The sequence below is a fragment of the Rhododendron vialii genome, chromosome 6a (assembly GCF_030253575.1).
Source record: "Rhododendron vialii isolate Sample 1 chromosome 6a, ASM3025357v1".
NCBI classification, from domain to species: Eukaryota; Viridiplantae; Streptophyta; class Magnoliopsida; order Ericales; family Ericaceae; genus Rhododendron; species Rhododendron vialii.
Genome location: NC_080562.1, coordinates 10,356,192 through 10,381,728, shown reverse-complemented (window position 1 = coordinate 10,381,728; position 25,537 = coordinate 10,356,192). Strand labels below are relative to the sequence as shown.

At 38.4% G+C, this 25,537-nt stretch overlaps 1 protein-coding gene and 1 non-coding gene across 6 annotated transcripts in view; one reads left to right on the top strand and one right to left on the bottom strand.

The window, feature by feature from the left end:
* The window catches only part of LOC131331365 (BEACH domain-containing protein B), a 49,968-nt gene extending 25,014 nt beyond the window's left edge, over nucleotides 1–24,954 (bottom strand). For 3 of the 5 annotated variants that reach the window (XM_058365260.1, XM_058365261.1, XM_058365263.1), the window contains exons 1-16: nucleotides 24,791–24,954; nucleotides 23,935–24,147; nucleotides 19,973–20,036; nucleotides 18,049–18,280; nucleotides 15,870–16,043; nucleotides 12,864–13,190; nucleotides 9,544–9,766; nucleotides 8,591–8,659; nucleotides 7,848–8,282; nucleotides 7,366–7,693; nucleotides 4,076–4,531; nucleotides 3,811–3,969; nucleotides 3,556–3,705; nucleotides 897–1,052; nucleotides 671–712; nucleotides 159–503 (exon numbers count right to left, since the gene is read on the bottom strand). In XM_058365260.1, coding sequence (XP_058221243.1) covers nucleotides 159–503; nucleotides 671–712; nucleotides 897–1,052; nucleotides 3,556–3,705; nucleotides 3,811–3,969; nucleotides 4,076–4,531; nucleotides 7,366–7,693; nucleotides 7,848–8,282; nucleotides 8,591–8,659; nucleotides 9,544–9,766; nucleotides 12,864–13,190; nucleotides 15,870–16,043; nucleotides 18,049–18,280; nucleotides 19,973–20,036; nucleotides 23,935–24,059 — 3,285 coding nt within the window. In that variant the 5' untranslated portion in view covers nucleotides 24,060–24,147; nucleotides 24,791–24,954. Of the gene's footprint in view, nucleotides 1–158; nucleotides 504–670; nucleotides 713–896; nucleotides 1,053–3,555; nucleotides 3,706–3,810; nucleotides 3,970–4,075; nucleotides 4,532–7,365; nucleotides 7,694–7,847; nucleotides 8,283–8,590; nucleotides 8,660–9,543; nucleotides 9,767–12,858; nucleotides 13,191–15,869; nucleotides 16,044–18,048; nucleotides 18,281–19,972; nucleotides 20,037–23,934; nucleotides 24,148–24,790 lie in introns of those variants that run through there. The other 2 variants (XM_058365262.1, XM_058365264.1) reach the window with 2 other exon arrangements.
* LOC131331663 (small nucleolar RNA snoR100) lies at nucleotides 8,892–8,999 on the top strand. Its single transcript, XR_009201466.1, has one exon. It is a non-coding gene; the product is annotated as a small nucleolar RNA snoR100 (small nucleolar RNA).
* Nucleotides 24,955–25,537: the final 583 nt, after the last annotated feature.

Here is a 25,537-nt window from a genome sequence, read left to right as displayed (position 1 = left end):
GAGCCTATGTTAATAATGCTCGTAATTCAAGGGAAAATGAAAAAGGAAAATGAACAGAATAAAGAACACAACAAAAAGTGGAAGGGAAATAGAAAGTTAATGCAATCATTCAGATGTAAATAGCTCTTTATGTGGCTGTGAAGATGCAACGAACTTACAGAATCATTCCCATTGAGATCGAAAAAGGCCGTTGGTCCTTTCACATTTAGCATTGATGAGATGCTCGTAAGCAATAATGAGCAGTACTGTTGACGAGTACCAACTTTCTCACTTCGCAGTAGAGCAAATATTTTACGAATATCCTTACCAGAGATGCTATGCCCACCAGTGACCTGAATCAACTGGGCAATTTTCAAGATTACACTATCATTTTCTTCTTGAGAAAACCAATCAAGAAGAAAATTCAGCATTCCAGCTCTGACACAAGAAGCTCGATTGGATATTGAATCTTTGAGTAGCTGAAGAAACACGTTGAGCCCATTATGCCGCAACAAATCACTGCTCTGCCCAGTTAGTAAATTGCAAAGTAATTATTCAAGTGAAATCACACCACATTGTGTTTGTCATATAAAACTGACATGAATGATGCAACTATCAATGTTACCATAGATGGAAGAAAATAGGAAACAAACATAAGACAGAGACACAAAAAGGCAAAGAAATCACCAACCTTCTGGAGGACAGTCAGATAAAGTAAGATCACATCTTCATTCTGAGTCAAATCAGACAAAACAAAAATAGTCATATGAGATGCAATATCACAGGCATGCAATGCAATTCTAGAATTCATAGACTGCCCCAAATTTAACAGCAATAGTGGTAATCATCAAAGTGCATAGAAAACCAAGAAGTGTTCGGACCACCTTTCTTCAAGAAGGGATTCATAATAAAGTCACCTTTATAATGGGGCCCGCTTTGATATCAAAGTTTCCATCAACAAGCATATCAAGCAGAGCATTCAGAAGTCCTTCACTTGGCTGCCATTGACAAAAGTCCAACAACAAACTTTGCAATGTCTGATAACCCTTGCCAACAAGAGATCTAAATGCAGCCTGCAAATAAACTAACCAATTTGTAGCAGATCCAGAAACAAAAAGCACTAAAGCATACTTAAGAAACTCTAGCGTGGTCAGCAAAATTCATTACAATATGCAGTGAATGCAAAAAAGGAGCTCATCTAGACAGCTACTATGAAAAGGAGAAAATGCATGTGGCTCATCTAGAAAGCTATGCATAAGCAATCACACACAAGTGTGGGCATCCACACACGCACACGGTGACACAAGGCTTATTGAAAATCACAATGAAATAACAAAACCAAGAAAGGCCAATCCATTTGTCCGATAAGCCAAGATAACAGATATTAATCAATGGATGTCTACATAACACAATAACAATCAACTACAATCTCAGATTGTTTAATGTACAAGACACCACCTCTGCAAATTGATTGCAGCACCCGCCTCAGGTGAAAAATGGTCCATGTTCTAACTTAGAGAACCTGAAAAATTACATCCTATCCCAGAGCATATATATGTATGCATACCCCTGCATATCTACGGAAAAGAAGAGAAGAAAAGGAAAGAGAAAATTTCACTTGTACGTTGTGCTAAAATCCGTTGAAATCTGAGCTGAAGCCAAGCACTTGCATTAAATAAAGCTAAAGTATGCTTCTGGGAAAAAAAGTTATGAAAAGAGGGATTATACCAAAAAAAAAGGCACCGAAAAGGGTGCCACCAGTGTAATCAAGCTATGCTCAAACTTGACATAAACTATTTAGGCTATTCAAAGAAGTAAAAGAAATTGCAGCTCAACAACTCAGAATAATAGTTCCCCAGCCCAGTAAAGCAGGCAATTTAAACCAAATAATTACTTACTTCCCTAATCATCATTCGTTGTCCTCAATAACAAAAACACTATACCTCTTATTTTTCCCCATTAATCCTATCATTGACTTCTCAAAAAATGCTTTAAAGCAAAGTGCTTTGAGACCTATGACCTGTCCATGTTAATCATGCAACTTTTAACATTATCAATTCCCTCTTCTCTAATGGACAAGTTGTGAACATATCAATTAGTGCGCTTGTAATTTTATCTTGTTTACAAGGGTTGTTTAATAATATAGTTAATTAGGGCTTTTCTATTTAACCTAGTTAGTTTTGTAGCCAGTGTAACTCTTTTAATTATGCAATAGAATTTTACATGTGGTTCTCTTTTCGCAACCTATCATGCTAACAGAGCTCAGGTTGCAAGAGGTCTTGGGTTCAAGTCTCTTTGTTCAAATTTGTTCCCGTTTGCATTATACTTCTCCCCTTCGTATTATGTTTCGCTCTATCTATGAAAATTTGCATCTCCATGTGCAAGACAGGGTTGTGCGTGAGGGAGGGTGTTAGATAACTTGATATACATTGTTAGGCCCATTTCCTAACAGCTTAACACAAGTTATCTACCAAAATTAACAAAGACTCCTCCTAATAGTAATGACCAGATAAAATTCAAGAAGAGGGGTCATTGCACACAATTTTTTTTTTTTTTTTGTTGCAGAATGATCGGATGACCAAATAATTCAAGCTATATCTGTTGTGCAATCAGTCCATTTTACAAAGCGAAAATAATTCAGTGATTAATGTATCAAATAAGGTCCATTAGTTATCCCAACACTTGGTAGGAATAATCATTGTTGCAATCATAGTCTACTACGTGCTTATAAGTCTACAAAGGGGAACGCTTCTAGATACAAATATATTCACGAAAATGGCTGGAAGTGACCTAAATAAATTATATTAGAAGACAAAATTGGAGGAACTTGAGTATTTAATTAATGCTATTAGATTGCCTGAAGGAAGACAAGCAAGGAAAACTAAGAGCATCCACAATGTAATAATCAAAAGTGAATAATCAAAATTTGCCACATCAAATTTTGATTATCCATTTAGAGATTGTTAAAGTTAGCAATGTCAAGTCCCACATTGTATATTTTTTGCCCATAATCAAAATGTGTTGGCAAAATTCAAATCTAACGGTCAGTTTTTTTCTTCTCAAACTAATGGTCTACATTGAATGGCATTCTAGTAAAAAAAGTGAAAGTAGAGAGCATTTGTTAAAATCCATAAAGTGATTAATATGGTTAAATGCACAACCACTTGCCAAAATGGAGAGTGAGTTTCACCTAACAATAAAGCATTTGCTTTATGGAGAGTGAGTTTCACTTTCCCATGATGGTTGTACTTGATTGAGAAGATGTGGGGTCCAATAATTTGGTTATTGGCAAAAGGTTGCTAGTTTTGATTATCCAAATGCCCAAATTAGATGAGTTGCTTAAGAGATTGCTAAGTTTGATTATTACAATGTGAGTACTTTTTTGAGCACACATTGTTAACTTTAGCAACCTTTTGATTTTGATTATTACATTGTGGATGCTCCAATTAACCAGAAACTACAGAGAGAGGGAAAAAAAACCAAAAGAATGCGATAGCGCTCAAAAAGTTGGAAGACGGTGGAACATTTGAGCAGCACCTGAAGACAATAAGAGTACAGGCAAAAAGTGGAGAGTACCTTTGAGACATCGTTGCTTGTAAGAAGGCAAGTAAGAGTTTTAAGAACATGTAGAACCAATTTCTCTCCATTCTCCTCATCAAGGGTTCCATTCAACAATGATACAACATGCAAAAAGCATTCACCACCACGAAACAAATCCTGGTAGTACTGAGAAGAAAAAAGAAATAAATGAGCCAACTTTTAGAGACAAAATTTTAAGAGCGTGCAAAAAACAGAATATTTGCTGTTAGTAGTTCACTCAAAGAAGTATACCACTTGATCAGTGAGAAGCATATCTCTCATCCCAACCAGTAGTTCGATTGACAGTTCTGCAAAGTTTGTCTCTCGTTCCTTTACATGAGTAAATGTCTCTAAATACTTGGAGCATAAGTACAACTTTGCCTTTTGGTCTTCCTCGGAAACTGGAGCGATCTACAAGCACAATGAACCCAACCCCCCAAAGAAAAATCAAACTTAACTAAATAACCATGATAATATACAATGCATCTGCATAATAACGAAGGATATAACCAAATACCTTCATTAGGTCTAGAATATGAATAAGCATTTGATTTCTCAGTCCATTATCCCAGAACAACTGGAATAAGCAATCAACACAAGTGTAACTATGCAAAACTGAACTTTTTGCATCATCTGTGACTGAAAGATATTCCACAAAGAGTTCCACTAATGTATCAATGCTTTTGCACCAATTTTGGGCTGTCTCAGGTGACTGAGGCTCATCAAAACCTTCTGGAACCACATCAATGTTACTCTCAGCAGAAGGAATTGAATTTCCAGGCCTTTTAGCTTCTTGGGCCAAAACACAAGCAACTTTGAGCACCCGAGGAATCGCATCAAGCGTCTTCAGAGAAGAAAAAGTCTTCTCAGATGAAAGCTGTAGTATTCGAAGCAAGCTCTTTGCCAGAACACCAGCAATCTCAGGATGACATGCAGACTGTTCAAGGGCGTCTAACAAAACAGAACATTCAGGCTGCAAGAACATAAAATCATAAAAATGAACACAAGTTTTCTGTCATATGACACGGTAAACTTATAAACAGGAATGGAGCAGCTTTAAGCAATCAAATTCGACAGTGAATCCAAAATAAGGATAGAAACAGAGAACAGGCAGTGATGAACTACCTGGTGCTACCCATGTATAAACCATATACAGATATATAGCCACATATAAACACTGTCAAATGCATGAGAGTATATGGTGCCCACCATTGGGCTACCACTCCACTTGCACCACATACAGACACTAACACAACAAAGAAGTCAGATCACCAAAAAAAAAAAAGAATAATCAATTAACAGAAAAAACTGTCTTAATGGCGTCCATATGGTGGATTATGTGTTCATAAAACAGAATTATTAAACACTTGGGCATGATTTTGAAGGCCTAGGATAATCTTATTAAGATAGGATTCTAATTAACAGGAAAAATAACACCTATTTTAGATGATGAATGTCGAATTCGGGTAAAGTGCCAATTTTCCTCCCCTCACCTCTGCGCGAATTGGCCAACTTGCATTCTCATGTTACTGTTAACGACTATGGAGCAACATTGATCTCAACCGGACTCACATTCAAGTCCTAACCAAGCTGCAACCCTTAGCCCATTGGCCTTCAGTTCAAGAATTAGAGCCTTAGAGGACCCGCAACCTGCAAGCCTTTCATATTCAAGCCAAGGCACACCCTTTCCACCCGGAAACCTGTGGTGGGCCAAACCCGACAACGATCATCGGGCAACCCAAAGCCTGACAAGGCCGAGCGAGGTGGGCCGAGCCCACTCACTCCATGTAGGCCAGAAGAGGCAAGCTAGCAGGCGGAAATGGTAACGACCGAGCATGATGGGCCGAGCCCAGTAGCTCCGAATAGCCCATGCATCGCTCCACCAAGGGTCGGTCGATGGGGTCCGCTCAGTATCTTGATCCGACCCGACCCAGACTGAGAGCCCGGGTTGGTGCACGTCCAGACAGCTCTAGACAGTTCTAGAAGCTTCTAGAACCTCCTAGCAATAGGGCTGGCGTAAGTCAGGTGTCACCGTGACGTCACCGAGCTAAGGCGGTTACTAGTGACGTCACGGGCATGTGCTGGGCACACCTGACTTGGAGGGCAAGTATGTTTGCCTATAAATAGGAGAGGAGAGTCACGAAGGAAGGTACATTCTCACACCCTACTACAGTACACTCTCCTCCTGTGTACTTGCTCATCAGAGGGGCGCAAGGCGGCCACCCGCCTCACGCTTTGGTGCAGGTGCATCGCGGAGTGAAGGAAGGAGGATCCAAAGGAGTCCGGCGAAAACCACCACACCACAAAACCCAACAGACTTTCTACACATTTTACAACCTAAACCTTGTAAGTTTCCATAGCTAACACCAGCCAGACTCTGTCAAAGCTATACATAGGCTGCATTAGTCTATTTCACCTAAAGGTGTCCCACAACAAAACAAAACCACAAATCAAAATATCTTGTAAAATGCTGGACAAGGGTATTCCAATCCAACACAATTATGCATTGAAGAAAAAATCTACCGCTCCCAAATTAGTACAAGATGTCTTCTTCTTTTTCTCCTTTTGTGTAATCAACTACAAAATGCCTCATGTCGCTTCATAATTTACTGATTCTACTAGCGAAGTGTAAAGCTACCAGAATAGAAAGAAGAAAAACTGAAGAAAGAAATAATAGATTTAGTAAAAAGATGAACAAAGAACAGAAGCAAACTATCAAATCAACTAACAAAAATACTGGAGATTCGTCAAAACATAAAATCTCCGAAGTTAACGTAGGTATCAAGGCATGCTTTCGACAAAACTTTATAAAACACTCCAGACTTATCCTTTTTGTTTGCTTAACACCACGCAATCGAAGTAGAACGTGACACCGCTTATGGTCACTGATACTTGGACTAAATCTTTAGTGCTACATAGACGATACATATATCCATGGCTGAAGCAAAAAGAGTGGTCTGTCCAAGAACATTAGGACACACATACAGATCAATGAACAGAAAAAAAAATGTCAAATATAGATTACTGAGTTCTTTTATTCTCTTTTTAGGGAGTGATACTTAGTTTCCTTGGAAGCAAGTTTAGAAGACTTGGAGTACCAACAAAAGGAGCCTTTTCTGTATGGACAGCAGCCATTCTAAGTTTCTCAACAATAAATAATTAGAGGAGGGGTTTCCTGCTGCTCAAATGGTGCTCATGTGCAAGAAAGTGGAGGAATCGCTGGATTGCTCTTTGATTATGGAGAGGCGGGTTATGCACTATCCACTTCTTTGATTGCTGGTCCTCACAGAGTCTTCGGAGGGGTTAAGAAAGTGTGGAGAACACAACCCTATGCTTAATGGGGTTTCTTTGGCGGGAAAGATATCATTGTGATCTGAGGCTCTACAGATCACCAAACACAGACTTAAGTTGGGTTTCCTTGTATCCTTAGATGTTGACCTAAAGAGGACTTTGTCCATCCTCCTTTTTGTTGGTTGATTGTATAGGAGAGTTACACGATAGGGAGGGTCGATAAACAGTAATTTTTGTAAACTCCATCCTTTTGCTGTGTTTGGCTGACATCCTTTGTAATACACAATTACACATATACTAGAAAATTCTACTACAGATAGAAGACCCACCAAGTTATGTGAACTATCATTTAAAGTTAAACAAATTCACCAAATAGAATACTTCAATCGGAAATATCAACTTAACTCCACTGTGACTGCTACTGCTGTTGGAACGTGATCCTTATGGTATACACATTTACTTACTAAATAAATTTCAAAAAAGATTATACCCCAAAGCAAAAGAAAGAATACCTACCAAGTTATGTGAACTATCGCTCAAAGTTGCTGCAAATTCAACAAAAGATATCACATCAATTTGAAGAATATCAACTTCACTGCGATGCAAATGAGTGGTAATGCTGTTTGAACTGGAAGATACTTCTAAGTTCCACGGGGAAACTTCATCATATTTGCAATACTTCCCCAAACATTCGGTTGGAACAGGCCGAAAATAGAAAAAGTTCTCAGAGAAGATGAGGTCCCATACACCCTCCCCACGGAATGTATCTAGGAATGTGGGAGACGAAACAAGAACCTTCCTGAATGCAAAGAGAACATAATGCTGTAGTGTATATACAAAGATCCTGCAGGAACAGGAAAAACAACGGGGGAAATTTGTCAAAAACAACCACGTAGAAAGTGGAAGTGCAATGAGAATTGGCTACTCACTATATCATAGCATTATTATCTACTTTCATAACCAAAAGATGAACAAAACCGCATGGAAGTATCACCAACCTTAAGTGACTTGGCAGTTCATTTTGATTAGAACAAGCCCTAATGCATGGAAACACTGTAAGAAGAGCCCTCATAAACCACTTTATTGAAAGTTCCCCATACAGTGAAGAAACTGGAATGACGCTTCTACCAGCTGATACTTGAGATTTAATATCTTCTGGTGCAAGAAGGAAAGAAGCAAGGACTCTGCTTAACTTGACAGCATAATCATTCCAATGCTGTATGTAAAAACTTGCTGAAAGTTGAGCAGAAGGCTCTGCTTCATGATATTCTAAATTATTCTGGCTTCTAGAGTTAGATACTAGCATTTGAAAACCATCCTTCCCACACAAACTGTACTCTTGAAGCATAAATGCAAGTGAACAAACGCTATTGGCAAACTTATGTACCCTTCCATTCTCACACAGAAACTGCAAGTTGTTCAAATTGCCAAAGCTGCAATCGGTCAAGGGCATAAACAAAAATGTGTACATAAACAACCAAAATAAAAAGAACCCAGCTGCCATAAACCGGAGAGTGAAGCAGAAGTCGGCATTTCAAGTTCATAATATAGCAACATAATACAAGGACTGCCATCATTGTAGCAAAACAAATTCTCATACTAAAACAATCAGGGAACCTTATTTGTCTACCCATCTTCATACTTCCATCAGTAAAGGATGCATGCTCACTTGTAGCGAATGAACAACAGTGGCATTTAGGCAGCTATATTGACAAAAAAGCAATAGTGGTGAAAAGGATACACAGCCTCCCTGAGAACCTCCAAGGAAAGAACATGGAGCTCGAAAATACCCGGTAAAGAATTTTCATCTCTGCAACATAAAATCAGACAAAAGCATCTTAAAGGCAATATGCACAGTGCAACATTGACAAGAGCAAAATCTCAAGATAACTAGAACATAAAAGCATAACTTAAAGACTTTTCTAAAAGACACATAACGTGTACAACATGAACACAAACCTATTAGAAGCAATAAAGATGAACAGCGAAGAGTTTAAAGAGTTAAAATTTGAACTTAAGTACAGTAATGAAATTTCAAATATTAAAGGTGAGAACATGGTAACGTGCAGAAAAATTGATTTGGGGCTCCAGGCCTCTCCTCTCTGATCCCTTTCGGCTTTGATTTGGGGGCATGGTTCTGCAGCAAAACGTTCCTTTAGCTCCTCAGTTCTTGGATGTCTAGGGGGACCACTGTTTCAGTGGTATTCTGCGAGCAACCATTATCTGCATATATTACCCCTAATGGTTGGGAACTAGATGGATTCTGTTATTGTTGTTGTAAAGGTGAGAACATGGCCAAAAATCATACTGACACTTGCCATATTTTAAGGATATGGGCAAGTACAACCACAGCTAGTAAACAATTTCAAATTTAACAATCAGGGATTCAGGATACGTAAACGTGCACGCCTAAACGTACATATAGTCAGAAACTTGTCACACAAGGGTTTTTTTCAAGATACACTATCACATTGTTTTTTAGCATTTTACATTTCCTACCCCTAGTTCTTTACTGACCCAAAAGTCGCCTCACATACAGTGTGAACTACAATAACAATACATTAGAGGGAACAATATGGTACACTATTAATGAGATTAACTACCGAAGACACCAAAGTTAAAGAACAATATGAAAGGAAAAACCAGAGAACCAGAAACAATAAGCAAAGGCGGACAAGCACCTCAACTAATTACCTTTCTTTTTCCGAGAAATAGGCATTCCTTGATCGCAACACACTGTTTGAATGAAGTCCCAGTCCATCCAACAGAACTTCAAGTCCTCCGATGCTTCTAAAATGGTTTTGACCACGAGGATTATCAGATAACGCTGATCGAAGAGCTCTCAAAGTCAAATACTGAAGAGATGCATCCATCCATTGTTCCTTCATGCTCAACCGTCTCATAACTCGCAGTAGCTCTGAAACACAATCGGCTACTGTGAATAAGTGAATGCAAAGGATGCAAGGTATACGGAAGTATAATGTAGCCAGATGCAAGAACCGTCTTTTGCAATAAAGATCAAACCAATATTTCGCAACTGTTCACCATTGTACTTTAAAATTAGATGAACTTCCAAACAGCTTCTTGAACATCATCTTCTGTGCTAAGTTTTTAGTTAGCCAACATTTGGGTTCCGAACCCTTTATGAATGAGGCCACACAGAAACATTGCAAAGCGCTAAGATGGCGCCATCATTACTTTATTTTGTTAGCCAAATACATGCAAAGTCATACCATATCTCAGCATGATTTTTGACCAGATTAAAGCATTTTTTTCAGCAGTGGAGAGAGTTTTTATCAAACTTCACAAACATTAAACTTGAAAATCTAGAAGGAAAACGCCATATAATTAAGAACTTATCATGTTCTTGGCATAATCAAGAACTTGTCCTCAATGGAAACATGATTGCCGCATGGGGTGGGTCTTTGGAAGGGAATTAGGAGAGGGCAAGTGAGTTTTCTAGACACTCCAGTATGAAGGAGGGGGTGGGGAGGGGACCATGTTTGGTGTAGAGATGTTAGGTTGAGAGATGCTTACCCTTCTATATTTCAGTTGGCAGTGGGTAAAGGTGCGGTGGTGGCGAACTATCTCAGGATGGACAAGGAAATGGTGCTGTGGGACATTACGCTTCGCTTGGACGTACAAGATTGGGAGTTCGAGGAGTTGCTGGAATTCTTGAGAAAACTAGGCAATGAAGGACGTGGGGAGAGGGGAGGATTATTTGAGGCAGATCCTGGCAACAAATGAGTCTTTTCAGGTGAAAGATTAATACCAAATTTTGTATCGAGAAGCAAATTCAACCTTTCCCTAGAGAGCCATTTGGGGCACTCATGGGTGGTGTGCGGCTAAGGAAAAGATTCTCAATATACATAATCTTATACGACGTAGGATGGTTATTGTGAGTCGTTGCTGCATGTGCTTCAGAGAAAGAGAGTCAGCGGCACATTTGTTTATTTATGTCCGGTCGCCAAGGATGTTAGGAATGCAGTTCTTGTTTCATGGGGTGTGTCGTAGATTTTCCTTGAGACGGTAGTAGAGCTTATTCAAGAATGGTATGGAGCTAGAGTGGGTAGAAGAATACAAAAGGTATGGATTTTGATCCCATTATGTTTGATTTGGTTCATCTGGAAAGACAGGTGCAGCGGCCTGAATATCCGCCTTGGGTTCGCCCAAGCCACATGAGAAGGGAGGGTGTGTTCGGTGCGATCAAGGTTACTAACCGGGTGAACTTACTGAGTGAGTTATGGTTTCGCTCGGTTCAAACCTAGCTCAGACATCTATGCAAGTCACTTTCCTGTGCAGATAGGACACTAGATCAGCTTAGCTCGACCGAGCAACGATTGGGGGTTCAGTCCAACGATAGCTCGGACACCACGCCTTAGTCATTCTCCGGTGCAACCAGGTCACCCTACCTAGACTGTTGGAGTCCAGTATACCCGACCCAGATCCAACTGGTACAACCCGTGTAATATACAGAAAGCACTCTCCTCATGTATGTTCGACCTACTGATCACATACATCCGAAGCGGTTACAATGCATGCATAGGAGCCAGCTCACCCATGTGCATCTAACCGCCTGGTTCTATTCTATACGTCATTTGTGACGATGGTCGAGACAGTTGTGGCACGTGCCGAGCTCATGCAAGCTTGGTGAGCAAGTCTGGAGGTTCTATATAAAGGAAGAGCTAAAATCCTAAAGAGGAATGCTGTGACTCCTTCCCTAAGCTCTGTCCATACATTTTCTCCTACAGAGACTTAACCAACAGAGTGTCTTCATGGTCGACTCTGGCCGGTAGGGCACTAACGGTGTGTGTGTTACCTGTGCAGAGTACTTGAGAGCGGAGGACTGTCCTTGAGCACGAACCGGACCATCAACTAAGCCTACATCAGTTAACCAGAACCCCACAACAGGAATCAAAGTTATTTTGACAGGAAGTATAGGCCATTGTTCAAAATTTAGAATCTTTTCCTTTCTATTTTGTTTACTTGGGAGCCGCGGAGTGCAACTGAACACTGATCAATTCTTTGCCATGTTAGAAATTCAGAGCATTTAGAGTGGTGCACAGGCGGTTTTTTTTTTTATTTGGCCTTTTCTTTATTTCCTCGCTTTCTTTTGTACATGGGTGGTGTCCCTCTTATGCCTTTTCAATATAGTTTACTACTCATAACAGAAAAACCACCTTAATCTGGCGAACCAAGCAATAATTCTGCATGAGTCCAATACATTAAATAGATGAAGAATTTACTGAAGAATCCTAGCTGCTTTAAGAATCAAATTCACCAACTTGAGCCGTTTAATTCTTATGGAATTAAAATTTTCATCACCTAAACAACATGAAATTCTTTCACTATAACTTTAGTTAAGCAACATATAATTTGAAGAAGCAGCAGCATAACTCCCAAATGGCAAGGGAGGCCCCATTTACTGAAGACAAAGAGGACTCTCTTGAAATGGCAAGGCCCTAATAACTACAAAATAAAGGCAAGCATAGAGGATGATGGACCTACAGCCAAAACTAAGTGACAAGGATAACAAAAAAAATACACAGCATTACAACAAATGCAGCAACAGTGAAAAGGAAATCATGTAAAAGAAAGCTATTCTAACAACTGAAAAAAATAAACATGTTCCATCAGTTTGAAAAGGCTAATGACTTCAGGATGCTAAAAAAACAGATCAACCAAGAGTGTGGTGAATGTGAGGAAGAAAAAAAAAAAAAAAAACAAACAAACGAAGAGTGCGGTGAACTGTACATACTAGGTGTCCATAATATCAAGTCTCCACCAAATATTTACATGGTAGAATTAAGATGAGAAAGCCTAAAGTTTCTGCAGTAGTGGAAAGGTGCAGTACTTTATTCAGGATACGACACAAGTACCAGAATCGAACAAGAACCAGAAGGGATATATAAAATCCATATCACCATTTAATAATGCCACATCCTGCCCCATTATGGAGTATCTCATCCAACATGCACCTAATACATAACAAAACCTTAACTTGCCTACCTTACCTACTAACCAATTAAGACCACCAGCTTCCATCACCAACACAACCGCCTTTTGATGCCAATGGAGCTTTGTTTCCGACGGGGGAGTCATCAAACAAGCAGAAGAATCAAATGAAGTTCCGCCACCCCTTGAAACAGAAAACTCCAAGCTACTGCTGTGCAACTGAGCCTTTTGATATACATCTGAATGTAGGACAATGAAGTGGCAAATAATTGATACCACATTTACAAGTAATTCTTGTAAAATTCTGGTCTTCTCTAATATAAGACTTGACAAGTTTTCATCAGCAGAAAGCGCGCCAGTAATTGTTTTGAGCTGGATGACAGAACCTGAAAAAAAGTTTGCGAGATTAATATGCTACGCACCAATATCCTTAAAAATTATTTTGCTCACTGCTAAAATAAGGATAACAAACGAAGAAAAAAGACAATGATAACAAGACAATTATATATTGAGGAAATTATGCTCCATACCAAAAGGAAAAAGAAAAGGAAGACGATTTCCATTTATTTCAGCATTCATGAAGTACAATATAACCCCTACAAGAACCACTAAATTTGAGTTATGTCGTCTTCAGGACATTTTACAACCAAATATTTAGAAGTCACCTGCACTGCTTTTGTTTTCTACTAACAAGGAGCCCAGGCCTATAGAGCACCCCCAATGACCTTAAGGAATTTGTAGTCCCCCAATCAAAAAAACACTACAAACCTCAAAGGCAAATCCTATTAAGCCATGAGTCTGATTATAGCTAATTGACTTAACTGTAAGTTGTATTGTTGTGGCTAGCTGTAAGTCCATACAGTTACTTTGTTATCCAATACAGTACTCAGTCTATATAACAACTGGATGGCGTCTAAGAGGAGTTGATGGAATGAGTTGATTATCCTTTCTCTCCCCCTAGGAAGATGACGCAACTGTAGACTGTTAGATGACCACTAGTCCCAAAATCTAAGTTGCTAGAAAAGGGCAACAAAGTAGACATCAAGCTATCAAAGAACACAGGCATCTCATTGTTAGATTTTTTGGAGGGTTCCAACCTAAAACCAATTGGCTATAGGTGGAGTAGCCTTTAGAATTTATTAACCAAGCTTGGGTGGCTTAGATGAGTGATGTGGGACAAGTCTAACACTCCCCCTCACGTGCAGCCCGGATGCACGTGGAGGTGACAGATCAGGAGCTGACTGACTGACTCGGGCGACAGAGATGACAGAGACTTCCCACGAGAGGTGAGACCACCCAAGACTTGGCTCTGATACCATGTTAGATTTTTTGGAGGGTTCCAACCTAAAACCAATTGGCTATAGGTGGAGTAGCCTTTAGAATTTATTAACCAAGCTTGGGTGGCTTAGATGAGTGATGTGGGACAAGTCTAACACTCATATCCCCCTTGGGGTTTTGTAGCACTTCTCTTAAAGTACAACACCTACTTATTTATACATCAAAGCAAATACAAAAAGCATTGGTTCCCCGCTATTTCCAACCACATAAACGAGGTGCTCCTTTGTGTCTAGTGATGCAAACCAAATATTCCATCAAATACTCCATCAATAATCTAGGGAGAGAAACTACCAAAAGGGGTACAAAAGAGTCTAAACTCTTGATTTGCTCAAAATGATTAAAAAACTCCTAAATGAAAGACTCCCACACCTATTTATAGACTCAAAGACCTACTCATATTAGAGGACACTAAAACTACACTATTACCCTTAAATCTACTGCATAATCTAATTCCAAATAGTATTCACTAACAAACATGATAGTAGTAAGACAGAAACATTAACAGTACAAATGTGATAAGGAAGGGGGGGAAAACCCCTATAAATGATGATAGAATCAGATTTAAAGAACAGTAAAAAAGAAGAAGAATGAAAATACAGAAGACTGGATTAACTCCCTTAACACAAGCAACAGACCACCAACCCAACTAAAGCAATGCTTCAATAAAGTGCCAAATTAGTAAAAGGTTTTTTCGTTCTTCCAACAGAGACTTCCGGCTCGACTTATATCCACCAACCTAACACAATATACTGAAAGCTTAGAATACATAGATGCAGTGACTAAACCACCTCGTTGCCTCATCCTTTTCTGCCACCTCGTTGCCTCATCCTTTTCTGCTCTGCTTCAGTAGAAAAACATATCGTAGAAATGCACATAACTCAACCTAACAAAGATACTGACTATGGAGCACGGGTACCGGTACGCAGTACGGGTACGGTAAGAGTACGGGTACGGGAAACGGCAAAACCCCAAAAAAGTAGGGTACGGGTACGGCGGGGGTACGGCATATATATATATATAAAATGTTTTTCTATTTTTTATTGCATAAAATGAAATATAAATCCATTTTACCAACAAAAAGCAAAATCAGTACAAATAAGCATATCTACTGCATATCTATTAGTATTCAGAATTTCAGATACATATATACATATACATTACACATGCATACATTTGTACATATATACAAAGAGAGAGATTATTCCGATCGATAAAAAAAATATACAGAGAGAGACGAAGAGAAGAGAGACGAAGAGAGAGATGAACAAAGAGAGAGAGGGGTGTTTATAAATGACAAATAAATTACACAATAAGCCCACATTTTATAATTATTTACAAAAAAAATCCCAGAAATTTTGAAAAAATTTCATTTTGGGCTAAAACGTACCCTTGCCGTACCCAAAATTACCAAAAGTTCCCGACACAATTTTGCCGTACCCGGTACGTTTTTGCCGTACCCGTACCCGGTACGCGTACGGCGACATTTTCGAAGTACCCGTGCTTCATAGGATACTAAACTACATTGCATATACGAATCTAAGACAAAATGAAACACCCATAAGACGAGAAATATGACATCACATGTCAACTACAAAAAAACTCCATCACTGCTTCCAAGTAAATCAATATTGGAAACAAGAAGAAGATACCAATGCTGATAAATGATACAAACCGAGATTTAAGTAAATGAAGAAAGAGAATTATCAGCACCAAGCTGATTGTTTTACCTTTCATCAGTGCTGCAAGTTTTTGAATTCCACCATAGTAGCCAAATACTCTGCAATTATGGATTGACCGAGTTACAATTGTCAATGCATCCAACACTGGCAACCCCTCAGAAGTTACAGTCAAGCTCGTTGACGTCCCTATTTGCTCGGTTGTTGATTGTGCTGTGGTGTTCACTGATTAACAATATTTGACCACCTCTTAGAATATATGCATTTGCACAAGTTTACACCATGAAAAAGTGAAGTAGCATAGACACAAGGAGGCTAAGAAACACGGATACCAACACAGGACATGGACATGCCATTTTTTCTAAAAATTAGAGAACTTGCAGGTTGGGGATAGGTCGTATAAAAACTGATCCTTCGTACTATTTTTATTTCAAAAAATATATATCCTATATCATTTTTCTTAATAACAGTACTTTTTCAGTTCTGCTAAAGAAAGCCTTCAAAGGAGCTCTGATCCAAGCATAAACAAGTAAGACGCAATAGAGATGGCCAAAGCTCAAGCCCACTTAAATGGCCCAAACCATAAAAAATAAAGAATAAAACCCAAAAGAATTGGAGGAGCATTTATCAATGGCCCAAACATAACATATATAAGTAAAAAGTAATAGCAGCACTTCTTAACCCTCAAACAAACCGCAGCAGCGTCGGCAACAGCTAGCAGCAGGTCTCAAAGGGACACACCAGGGTGTCCCTTGTTTGTCCCAGAAAAGAATAACGATGTAATAATGGGACACAGTCAACTGCGTGTCCGATACGGGCAAAGGTGTGTCGGACACGTGCGGACGCATCTGGACATGTCCGGGCCCCAAAGGTCTTGGACACCGGTGCGTGAGGTACAGCACCGCGTCGGTGATTCTTAGCCGGGAGGGGAGGGGAGGAAATTTTCCTCACAGAAATTGGTAAGAGAACCAAAAGAACAAAGCTTGTTTGACAACAGATACCAAATGCTTCCAGCATTTCTCAAGCGTCTACGTCCTACCAAACTAAAATTCAGAAGAAGAGAGGAGAAAAAAATGTTCCATAAAAATTTCCCTAACACGTTTGCCTTTTCTTTGTTTCGACAAGTGCCTCATTCCTAACACTTTCAATGAAGGAAGTCTGACAGAAATAGATACAACTTGTCAAAAACATCATGGAACTAGTTACAAGTAACCCCATAAGCTTTCTACTGTCAATGCCGTAGATAATTTTGGTCCCTTCAGGCTATTTCTATCTAGATGTTGAGTAACTGTTCGCAGCAAAGATGAATTGAGGTTGACATGATAATTGTAAAGAGATATCAGAAATTTTTAAAAGTACTTTGTTGCTTAACATTTTCAGGGGTTTTCGGACCAATCCTGTGAGTGGAATTCATAGCATAGTGGATGTTATTACCACAAACTCGTAGAGAACACTTCCTGTTCACCAACTACAATTTTATTTGTTTTGGGTAGTTTTCACCCACAACAGTTGAGCCTCCCCCACCAGGCTGTCAGCCACGGGAAATAATACACTCTTCGCAACAAATCCCTATCATAGAATTCATAATTTCAGGATTTGTAAGGCCTAGAAATAGTCTTTTAGGTGGGAAGAAAGTTATTCTGAAATGCAGGTAGATTGAAAATAAATCTCTCATGTATATCTTTATTTCCTGGATTCTCTTTTCATCTTCTTTACATCTCTCCACGTTCTATCCATATCTCATGAAACATCTCAACATAAAACTTATGAAATATAATTATATATTCCTACCCTGGTTTGCCTCTCTCCTTGTATAGTGATTCTATGATCTCTAGCTTCTACTACATTCCTTATATCTCCCCATAAAATAAAATAAAAAGCAACACAATACTTCGCCCAACAGAGTTTGAAGAAATTCTCATAAACTCAAGGCCACATCAGAATACATAACGAGGAGCCAGGATTAGCTGCAGGAATCGCACCCCCATCCATCACAAAAAGGAAACAAAAGAATGTATGTAACAACCATTGCAATGGCATCTTTGAGAGATGACTAATGTAATGTAATATTGACAAATACATCTGGCCATTCAAGGAGAATTCTCCACCAATGGAACTAATTTGTCAATGTAAACAGACAACAAAAGATCAGTTTATCAGGAGAATAAATATGAATATGACAGTTAATAAGAATTTCTGCACTGCATGTCAGGTATAAAAGCCAACTTACATTCAGTTATCAAAGCAGTTACATGTACGACTTCTTCAATCAAGGTCAGAATAATTTCAGTTGGATGTCCAGTAGAGCAGCCGATGACTACATCATTAGAATGAGTGTACTCTGCAGCTGAGGCAGCAGACAAAGCTACCTCTGCCAACTGCCCAGGATATACAGGCTCCCAATTCTTGTATATAACCAAAAATTGCTTGAGGAAAATATAAAATAACTTTCTCTTTTCAGCCTGCAATAAAAAAGTATGAACTGTTACGGAGACAGATGATTATGCACAACAAGGCATAAGTCCAAAAAGGTAATCTGACTAAATTAAACAGCATCTCAAGCATTATTGACAAGCACTAATGGGTGACAGACTGGCAGATTATGTCTCTTCAGGTTTATATAAGATAAACGAAACCATGTCAAATTAAACAAAATTTCTTTACCAGAAACCAGTATATCAAGGTCAGACCAACTTATCAGCAAGGGCGCCAAGACAGATACTGTTTAAACTGGCATCACATCTTTGCGGGCTAATACATAGGATAACATCCTCGGCCATTTCAAAACAAAACAGAAGGAGAAGTACTAAGCAAAAAGCCTGCTACAGAATTCGAGAGAAATATTTGCGCCCAAACTAAAAATCAGCAGAACCTATACATAGAAAAATCAAAATCCTCAACAATGGATGAAGAAGATGATGGCTCAACATAGATCCATGAGCCAAGAAAACCACATATGATAGCTTGCAATGGCATATTAAACAGGCCTTGCAAGTGAACACTTGAAAACATTGCATCTGCCAAAATGAAATGCAATCTGCCTTCACATAGGTGAAACAAGTATTTTTCAAATCTTAATCATGAATACCAGAAGTTAGACCATTAATCGATCAAGAATCGAAATGATCCTTCAATGAATAAATAATCAAACCGAATAGTGAATCACTAAGATTCGGACATGATCTCCAGCTTGATCTCTCTGGTTTAGATAGAGTGTATACATCGTTATTTTAGGCTTTTAGGCCTAAATCAATGAGAGGCTTGCCACATTTGATGAATTGGGTAATGAGGATCACCTGGTATAATAGGGAAGACCTTGCTTATATTATTATTTATTAGAGATGCGAATTTGTATTCAGTTTTCCAGTTCATGAAATCCTGATACTCACCTGAAAAGGCTTTCAATACCCCAAAATGCCACATTTTTTCAAACATCCCACCTGATGAATTCAAAATATTGCTTTTGCAAGTGAAACATGTTGAGAAGTGAATCAATTTTTGGGTGCACCAAACCAATACCATACGTATCGTATCGTGAATTGCATGGTTTTTGTGTTCTAAAGATTCACTCCAAGGATACGAATTGAAAGCTTGGTATTTAGAACAGAATCATACGCTACGTATCATGAATTGTACGATTCCGACACCTAAGATGCCAAATAATACCTAGGGCTGGGTGGGGCCATGTAATAAAAAGTTCCTATAGCTAATCTCTTGGGTCATTGTTGGGAGAGATGAAGCAAAACAAATCAGCAAAAATCTATCTTTTCTGTTTGGATTTATAGTGAAGCTCTTTATATTTTCAATTGCGGGGTTGGGGTGCCAAAGTCACTCAGATAGAGACCCTTACATTGATCTGTTTTCGGTTCTTAAGAAACCCAGGGAGCTAACCTCGTTGTATTTATCACAACAACACAATCTCTCAGAAGAGAATAGAGGCAGAGATGTTGTCAATTCCATAGTTGTGAGATGAAAATTTTTGAACTGATAAAAGGAACAATATAATGAGAAAATCAATTAGAAAGAGGTGTATGAAGAACAAACATCATTGGAAAATGCAGCAATCTATCAGAATTTTGGTGTCAAAACATCTACCAAACCGAGATAAACCAACATGCAACAAACCAAACCCACAAAGAAAATGCTAAACATACCTTATCAAAGGCACTCTCATATCTAACCCATAGGGTGCTTAGAATGGCCTCATCGCCTACATCACTGAAAAGGAAGGATTGAAGCAAAAAAAAAGAGGTTAAGCAAGAATAAATACAAGATAAGGTGCTCAAAAAATTTACTTCTGACCAGATGGTAAATCAACATCTTTACATGGATATACAGATGGATAAAAGGAAATGAAAAAAAAAAACAAAAAAACAAAAACAAAAACAAGGACTAACAACTCCCTTGCACAAGCCGTTCAAGGCATCTAGCAGAGTTATATTGATTATTAACAACCAAAAGCACTGTAAAGGACTTGGAAAGAGGAACTTCATAAAAACAAAGCTTGAAAAAGTAGACTATCACAAATAACAAAAGATAAATGCCAATTTGAAGAGGGAATAAAGCTTCAATTAAGTTGCAAACCTAGTCAAAGTCAACCACTACGGGTTCAACAAACCTAACATTAGGTCACTAATATAGACGAGAAAATTCCCAATGAATTAATGACAAAGTTGTATCAAGAAGATTGGAAACAAAAACAGAAACATTCATAGAACATCTTTTAAATACTGAACAAATGCAGCCCAGTACATGAGGATCCTACCGCTGCACGAGTTGGGAAGGGTCGGATAAAGAAAACGCCACACCCACTTGTGGGGAGGCTGCGTCTGTGCTCTGAACTTGTGACACCCGCCTCACAATGGTTTTGAATATTTTGCTATCACCGTTGGGCTAAATTTTCACTCTTTTTGTATGTGTTGTCTTCTTGGTTGTTTTCTCTTAATCTTTATCAAATTTGGGTCAAATTTTATGAATAATCGTTTGTCTTCACAAACAGGATCTGAAAGTATAAAATTATGATCCAAACCCCTCAAAATTTCACTAAAGATGAAAAAACTTGAAAAAGACAGTTTTTAACTGTCTTTAGCATTGTCTTATACTCACTCCGTTCCATATTGAGAGTTTCATACTCTCTCTCATTCCATTTTTCAAATCAAAAAATCAACTACTTCCGTGTATAATTTTTCAAATTTTTTTGCACCGTATTAAAGATCTCAATTAGTACTTTAATTTGGTGCGAAAAAATTCAAAAAATTATACACTGAAGTAGTTGGCCTTGTTCGTTTGGTAACATTGGGTATTTTAGTTTTGGTAGTGGGTGGAGAGAGACATAAGGTAATGATTGGAGAGAGGGGTAGTAAGTGGAGAGAGATAGAGAGAGAAATGAAATTAATAATTGGAGAAATAGGGTAAAGATTAGAGAAAGATATAGGGTAATGATTGGAAAACAAACTTAAAACAAAGTAAATTTGGAAACAAACAAGGCCGTTGATTTTTTATTTGAAAAATGGCACGACTTTACGTAGTGGACTCTCAATATGGAACGGAGGAAGTACATACTTTTTTTACTTTGCTCCATATTTTGACACTTTTTTAAACTTCTCGTCGAGACAAATGATTATTCATAAAAATTTTGACAAAACGCTAAATGAGAAATTGCTAAACATCACAAGTACCCACTGTATTTGAACAAAAAATTATTTCAGCCCAAAGGGAAACTAAAAAAACGTAAGTTAGAATGTAAGACTGAATAAAGCTTACATGACAAGCCACACCAAATGACTGCTCCAATGGTTGCTCGCTGCATCCCAAGTAGTTTGTGCAATGTAGCAACCAGACAATTTCCCAAAGGCCCCCTAGACTCTCAAAGTTGTCTAATAAAGAGATTTCTCATATCCAAGGATCTTGACTCCTTTGATTTATCAAACCTGCCCTAAAATTACTCCCTCACGTCTGCCATATCCCTTTTTATCCCAACGAAAGCTGTCTTACGATGTGTGCCGCCAAGTTAGATGCATATGAAGCTATTGAATAGCCTGATGTACATTGTTGGGCTTATTTCCAAACAACTTAAATACTTGAGCGTTTTGAGCAGTTGGTAACTTAACATGGCATCAGGTTGGGAGAGGCATTGAGTTCAAGGCTCTTCATTTGCTTTTTTTCCATTCTGCTTCTCTATCTACAGATATTTGCATATCTACATGCAAGACGGGGTTGCACACGAGCACGGAGGTAGAATTTTTATATACATTGTTGGTCTTATTTCTAACAACTTAACATTTTGCAACAATTGGTAACTTAAGAGAGACGTCCCTGCAATTCAGTAGGTATATTTATGTTGGGGAGCCGCATCATTGAGGAGGGTCTTTAGGGCTGATTTCCAAGTTTATTCATCCTGGGCACATGTCGCAGCTACTGGGTATCCTATATATACAAAGAGTGAGAGGGAACCAACTGAGAGTGAAGGTTTACTTATACGGCTAATGTTGGGAATGCGCCCCGAACTGAGCAGCACACATATAAAAAAGCATCTTCAATGATTTTTTTTTCTTCCAGGCAATGAATGCATGGTAAAAGGACAGATGAGTTAGGCATGTTCATTAAAATAAAGGTCCGTGTTGGGAAATGTTTCTGTCAAACAGAAAAGAAGGATGGGAAGCAGAAGAAACAAACTCTAAACATCACCACTGTAAATGCTTAGGCATCACACCTGGTAACGTAAGACAGCTTGAACAATTGACTCTTCTATTCAAATAACCAAATGTTGTCGCATTTCTTTTAAAAGGTGTAAGTTGATTTCAAGGAATACCATGAAAAGTTCTGTTTCTTGTTACACTTTGCTAATGATATTCGGGGTGCATCATTTTGATTTTTTTTATCGGTGTGTGCATCACTTTAATTAAAAACCACAGTCCACTGTCACCAGTTTTCATTATGAAACTGCGCGTCAAATGGTTGCCAAGTTGATAGAAAGGCATGCCTGCGAAGTTTACAGCTGGAGCAGTAAGAGAGAAGCCTATGTCTATTTTCCTAGTTGCTATTTGACTATTCTACAACAATTTTCTCCTAGCGAATGAGGAGCCACCAAAAAACTTCCAATGCATCTTTTCATGTTATTTTATGTTTGAGAATTGAGGGTTCAAATGGCCAAAGCGAAGGTATACAATGGTTCCTACTTCCTATAGCTAAATATTCTTATAATACAACTTTCATACCAAGTATTTTACATTTTTTCACCATCAAGTTGTGTACAACACTCGTTTCTTTAAAAGCTCATGTAACACCAAATAGAGTGCATAATGGTTTTTTCTTAGCTAGATTACAAAAATGGCCTTGGCACTATCAAATGATCTTCCACATCAGATTTTGTATCAGATTAACATGCAGGGGCACGCCTATTGAACACGGGTTCAAGTGCACTTGACTACATACAATCAATTATTATCCAGATCTTAGTTCAGGACCCACGAATATGCTGATTCGTCCAACTAAATACGCAAATTCCACAAAACCATAATACTCTAAAAAAACGTATCCGGAGCGTATCCGTATCCGATACGCATATGGTACGTGATATGGAGGCAAAATTTGAGTATCCGTGCTTCATAGGTCATTAGGAGCACCATGGAGTAGTGCAGGACTCAACATCAAAAGGTAGATTGTGACACTATGTGTTTGCATTTCAAAAAGGAAGGCTTGGGTTTCGACTAGTTGTAACAGTTGTGGAGAAGTAAGATTGTATGTGGAAGAGAAGGATGAGGAGGTTTGCATATGAAATAACATATTAAGCAGGATAACTTGTAAAAACCTTATACGAGGTGAGAGGATATGTCATGGACCATAACCAGGGTCCAAAAGAATAGGTGGATGATACGAGTTTATATTCCAAGTCAAAGCAGGGTGGGTCTTTCGTCCATTATCGATGAATTCCAGTCATCATCTTTTGCCTTGCAAAGGTTAATATAGAGGCCCATGCAGTATGCACTCGCGTGTGGTCGCTCCTTAACTCAGCTCAATTCACAATATAACCAAACGGCTAGAGCACACTACTTTAGATTTCATGCGAATCAAGTAAGAAAGTGCTGCGACAAACCCGAAAGCATAAATTAAGTACCTGAAACGGATTGTAGGAGTTGGAGGAGAGAACCTCTCTAGTGGGGAACCCGAACCAGACTCCGAACCATAGCCACCGCCAGATGTCCTCCGAATGAGGTCAGCAACACCCTTCACGATGTTCATGCTTCCCCACTAGGACTTACTAAAATCAAGACTTCATAAGCCAGCAATAATCAATATAAGAACCCATCACTTCAGCTAATCTCAATTTCTGCATTTCCATTAAATGGAAAACCACCGTTAGGTCAGTTCAATTAGCAGGCACCAGGAAGAATTATCTACTTTACTTGCAAAGTTGATGAAAGTAAAGAAAACTAAACCCCAAGGGGTTGGCCTAGCAGTCAAGGCATGCCACTTAAGAGTTTGCTCCCTCCTAAAGTCTCAGGTTCAAAACCTCTTAGGTGCAAACAACTCCATTGGGGCCAGTCCATATGGCTTCAATTGGGATCCCGCAAGTAGGCGGTGGGATTTTTGTCCCCAATATTAGACGAGGTGCGCGAAAGTCAGCCCATACAGCTTGGTTATCCAAAAAAAAAAAGAAAAAAGACAACTAACTGAACAAGTAAAAAACATCACGGGCATAAGAGAGATCGACAGAATTCTTATAAATCCAACACTTTTGCATCAAAATTTATCACAAAGATATACTTATGCTTGGCATTTCAGTATCAACAAGTCTGATTTATAATCACACATACACAGCAATACGTACAATATGACAGCACTATAAGTACTGAATATACACAATAAATCCCACAATAGCTTGAGAATTTCCGGTGAACTCACGAATGAAAAGGAATGTAATTGAAAAAATCGAATGATCGAAATTTGTTACGAATGATAGTCAAGCGTACCTTATCAAATCGAAGGATAGATCACTCCAATAAATGTCTTAGGGTTTTACGGTGCAAGATCTGAAGCGCTGGATATTCTTTGAACTTCTAGCTCTCCAATCCAATGGCGTAAGGGGCAAATCGGAGATGTACAGAGAGAGAGAGAGAGAGAGAGAGAGAGAGAGAGAGAGAGAGATTAAATATTAATAGACCCTGAACTTCGTAACTTCATTGTATCAAAAACCTACTCTAATATTGGGCGTTTACAGGTGATTAATTTATTCAATCATAATTTTTGAGAAATGATATTGGCACTTCAAAAATTGATGCAGATACTTCAAAATTAATGTAATTTCAAAGCCATTTTGTTTTGTTTTTGGAGTGTTTGCATCAATTTTTGGAGTGCCAATATCATTTTCCTAATTTTTTGGGTGCAGTTTGTTTGTTCTACGCCATACTTGTATTGGATATGGGTTCGTCTCGAGGAGAGAGAGCATTTTGAGAAATACCCAAGAAAAAGTACAAAAATTAAAGTCGAGACGAACATATATCACATACAACAAGAAAAAAATTAAATAAGGAGAAAATTAAAAAAATTGGGGTGCATAAGCGTGAACAGGTTAGTTTGTTTTATTCATAATTTCTCATTTTTATAAGATTTTGTGTTATATTTTTAGATTAATTATTCATCTGAGAAGTTTAAAAAATTAAAAAAAAATTAATCAAAAGAACAAAAAAAACACAACAAAAAATTGTTAAAAATAAAAA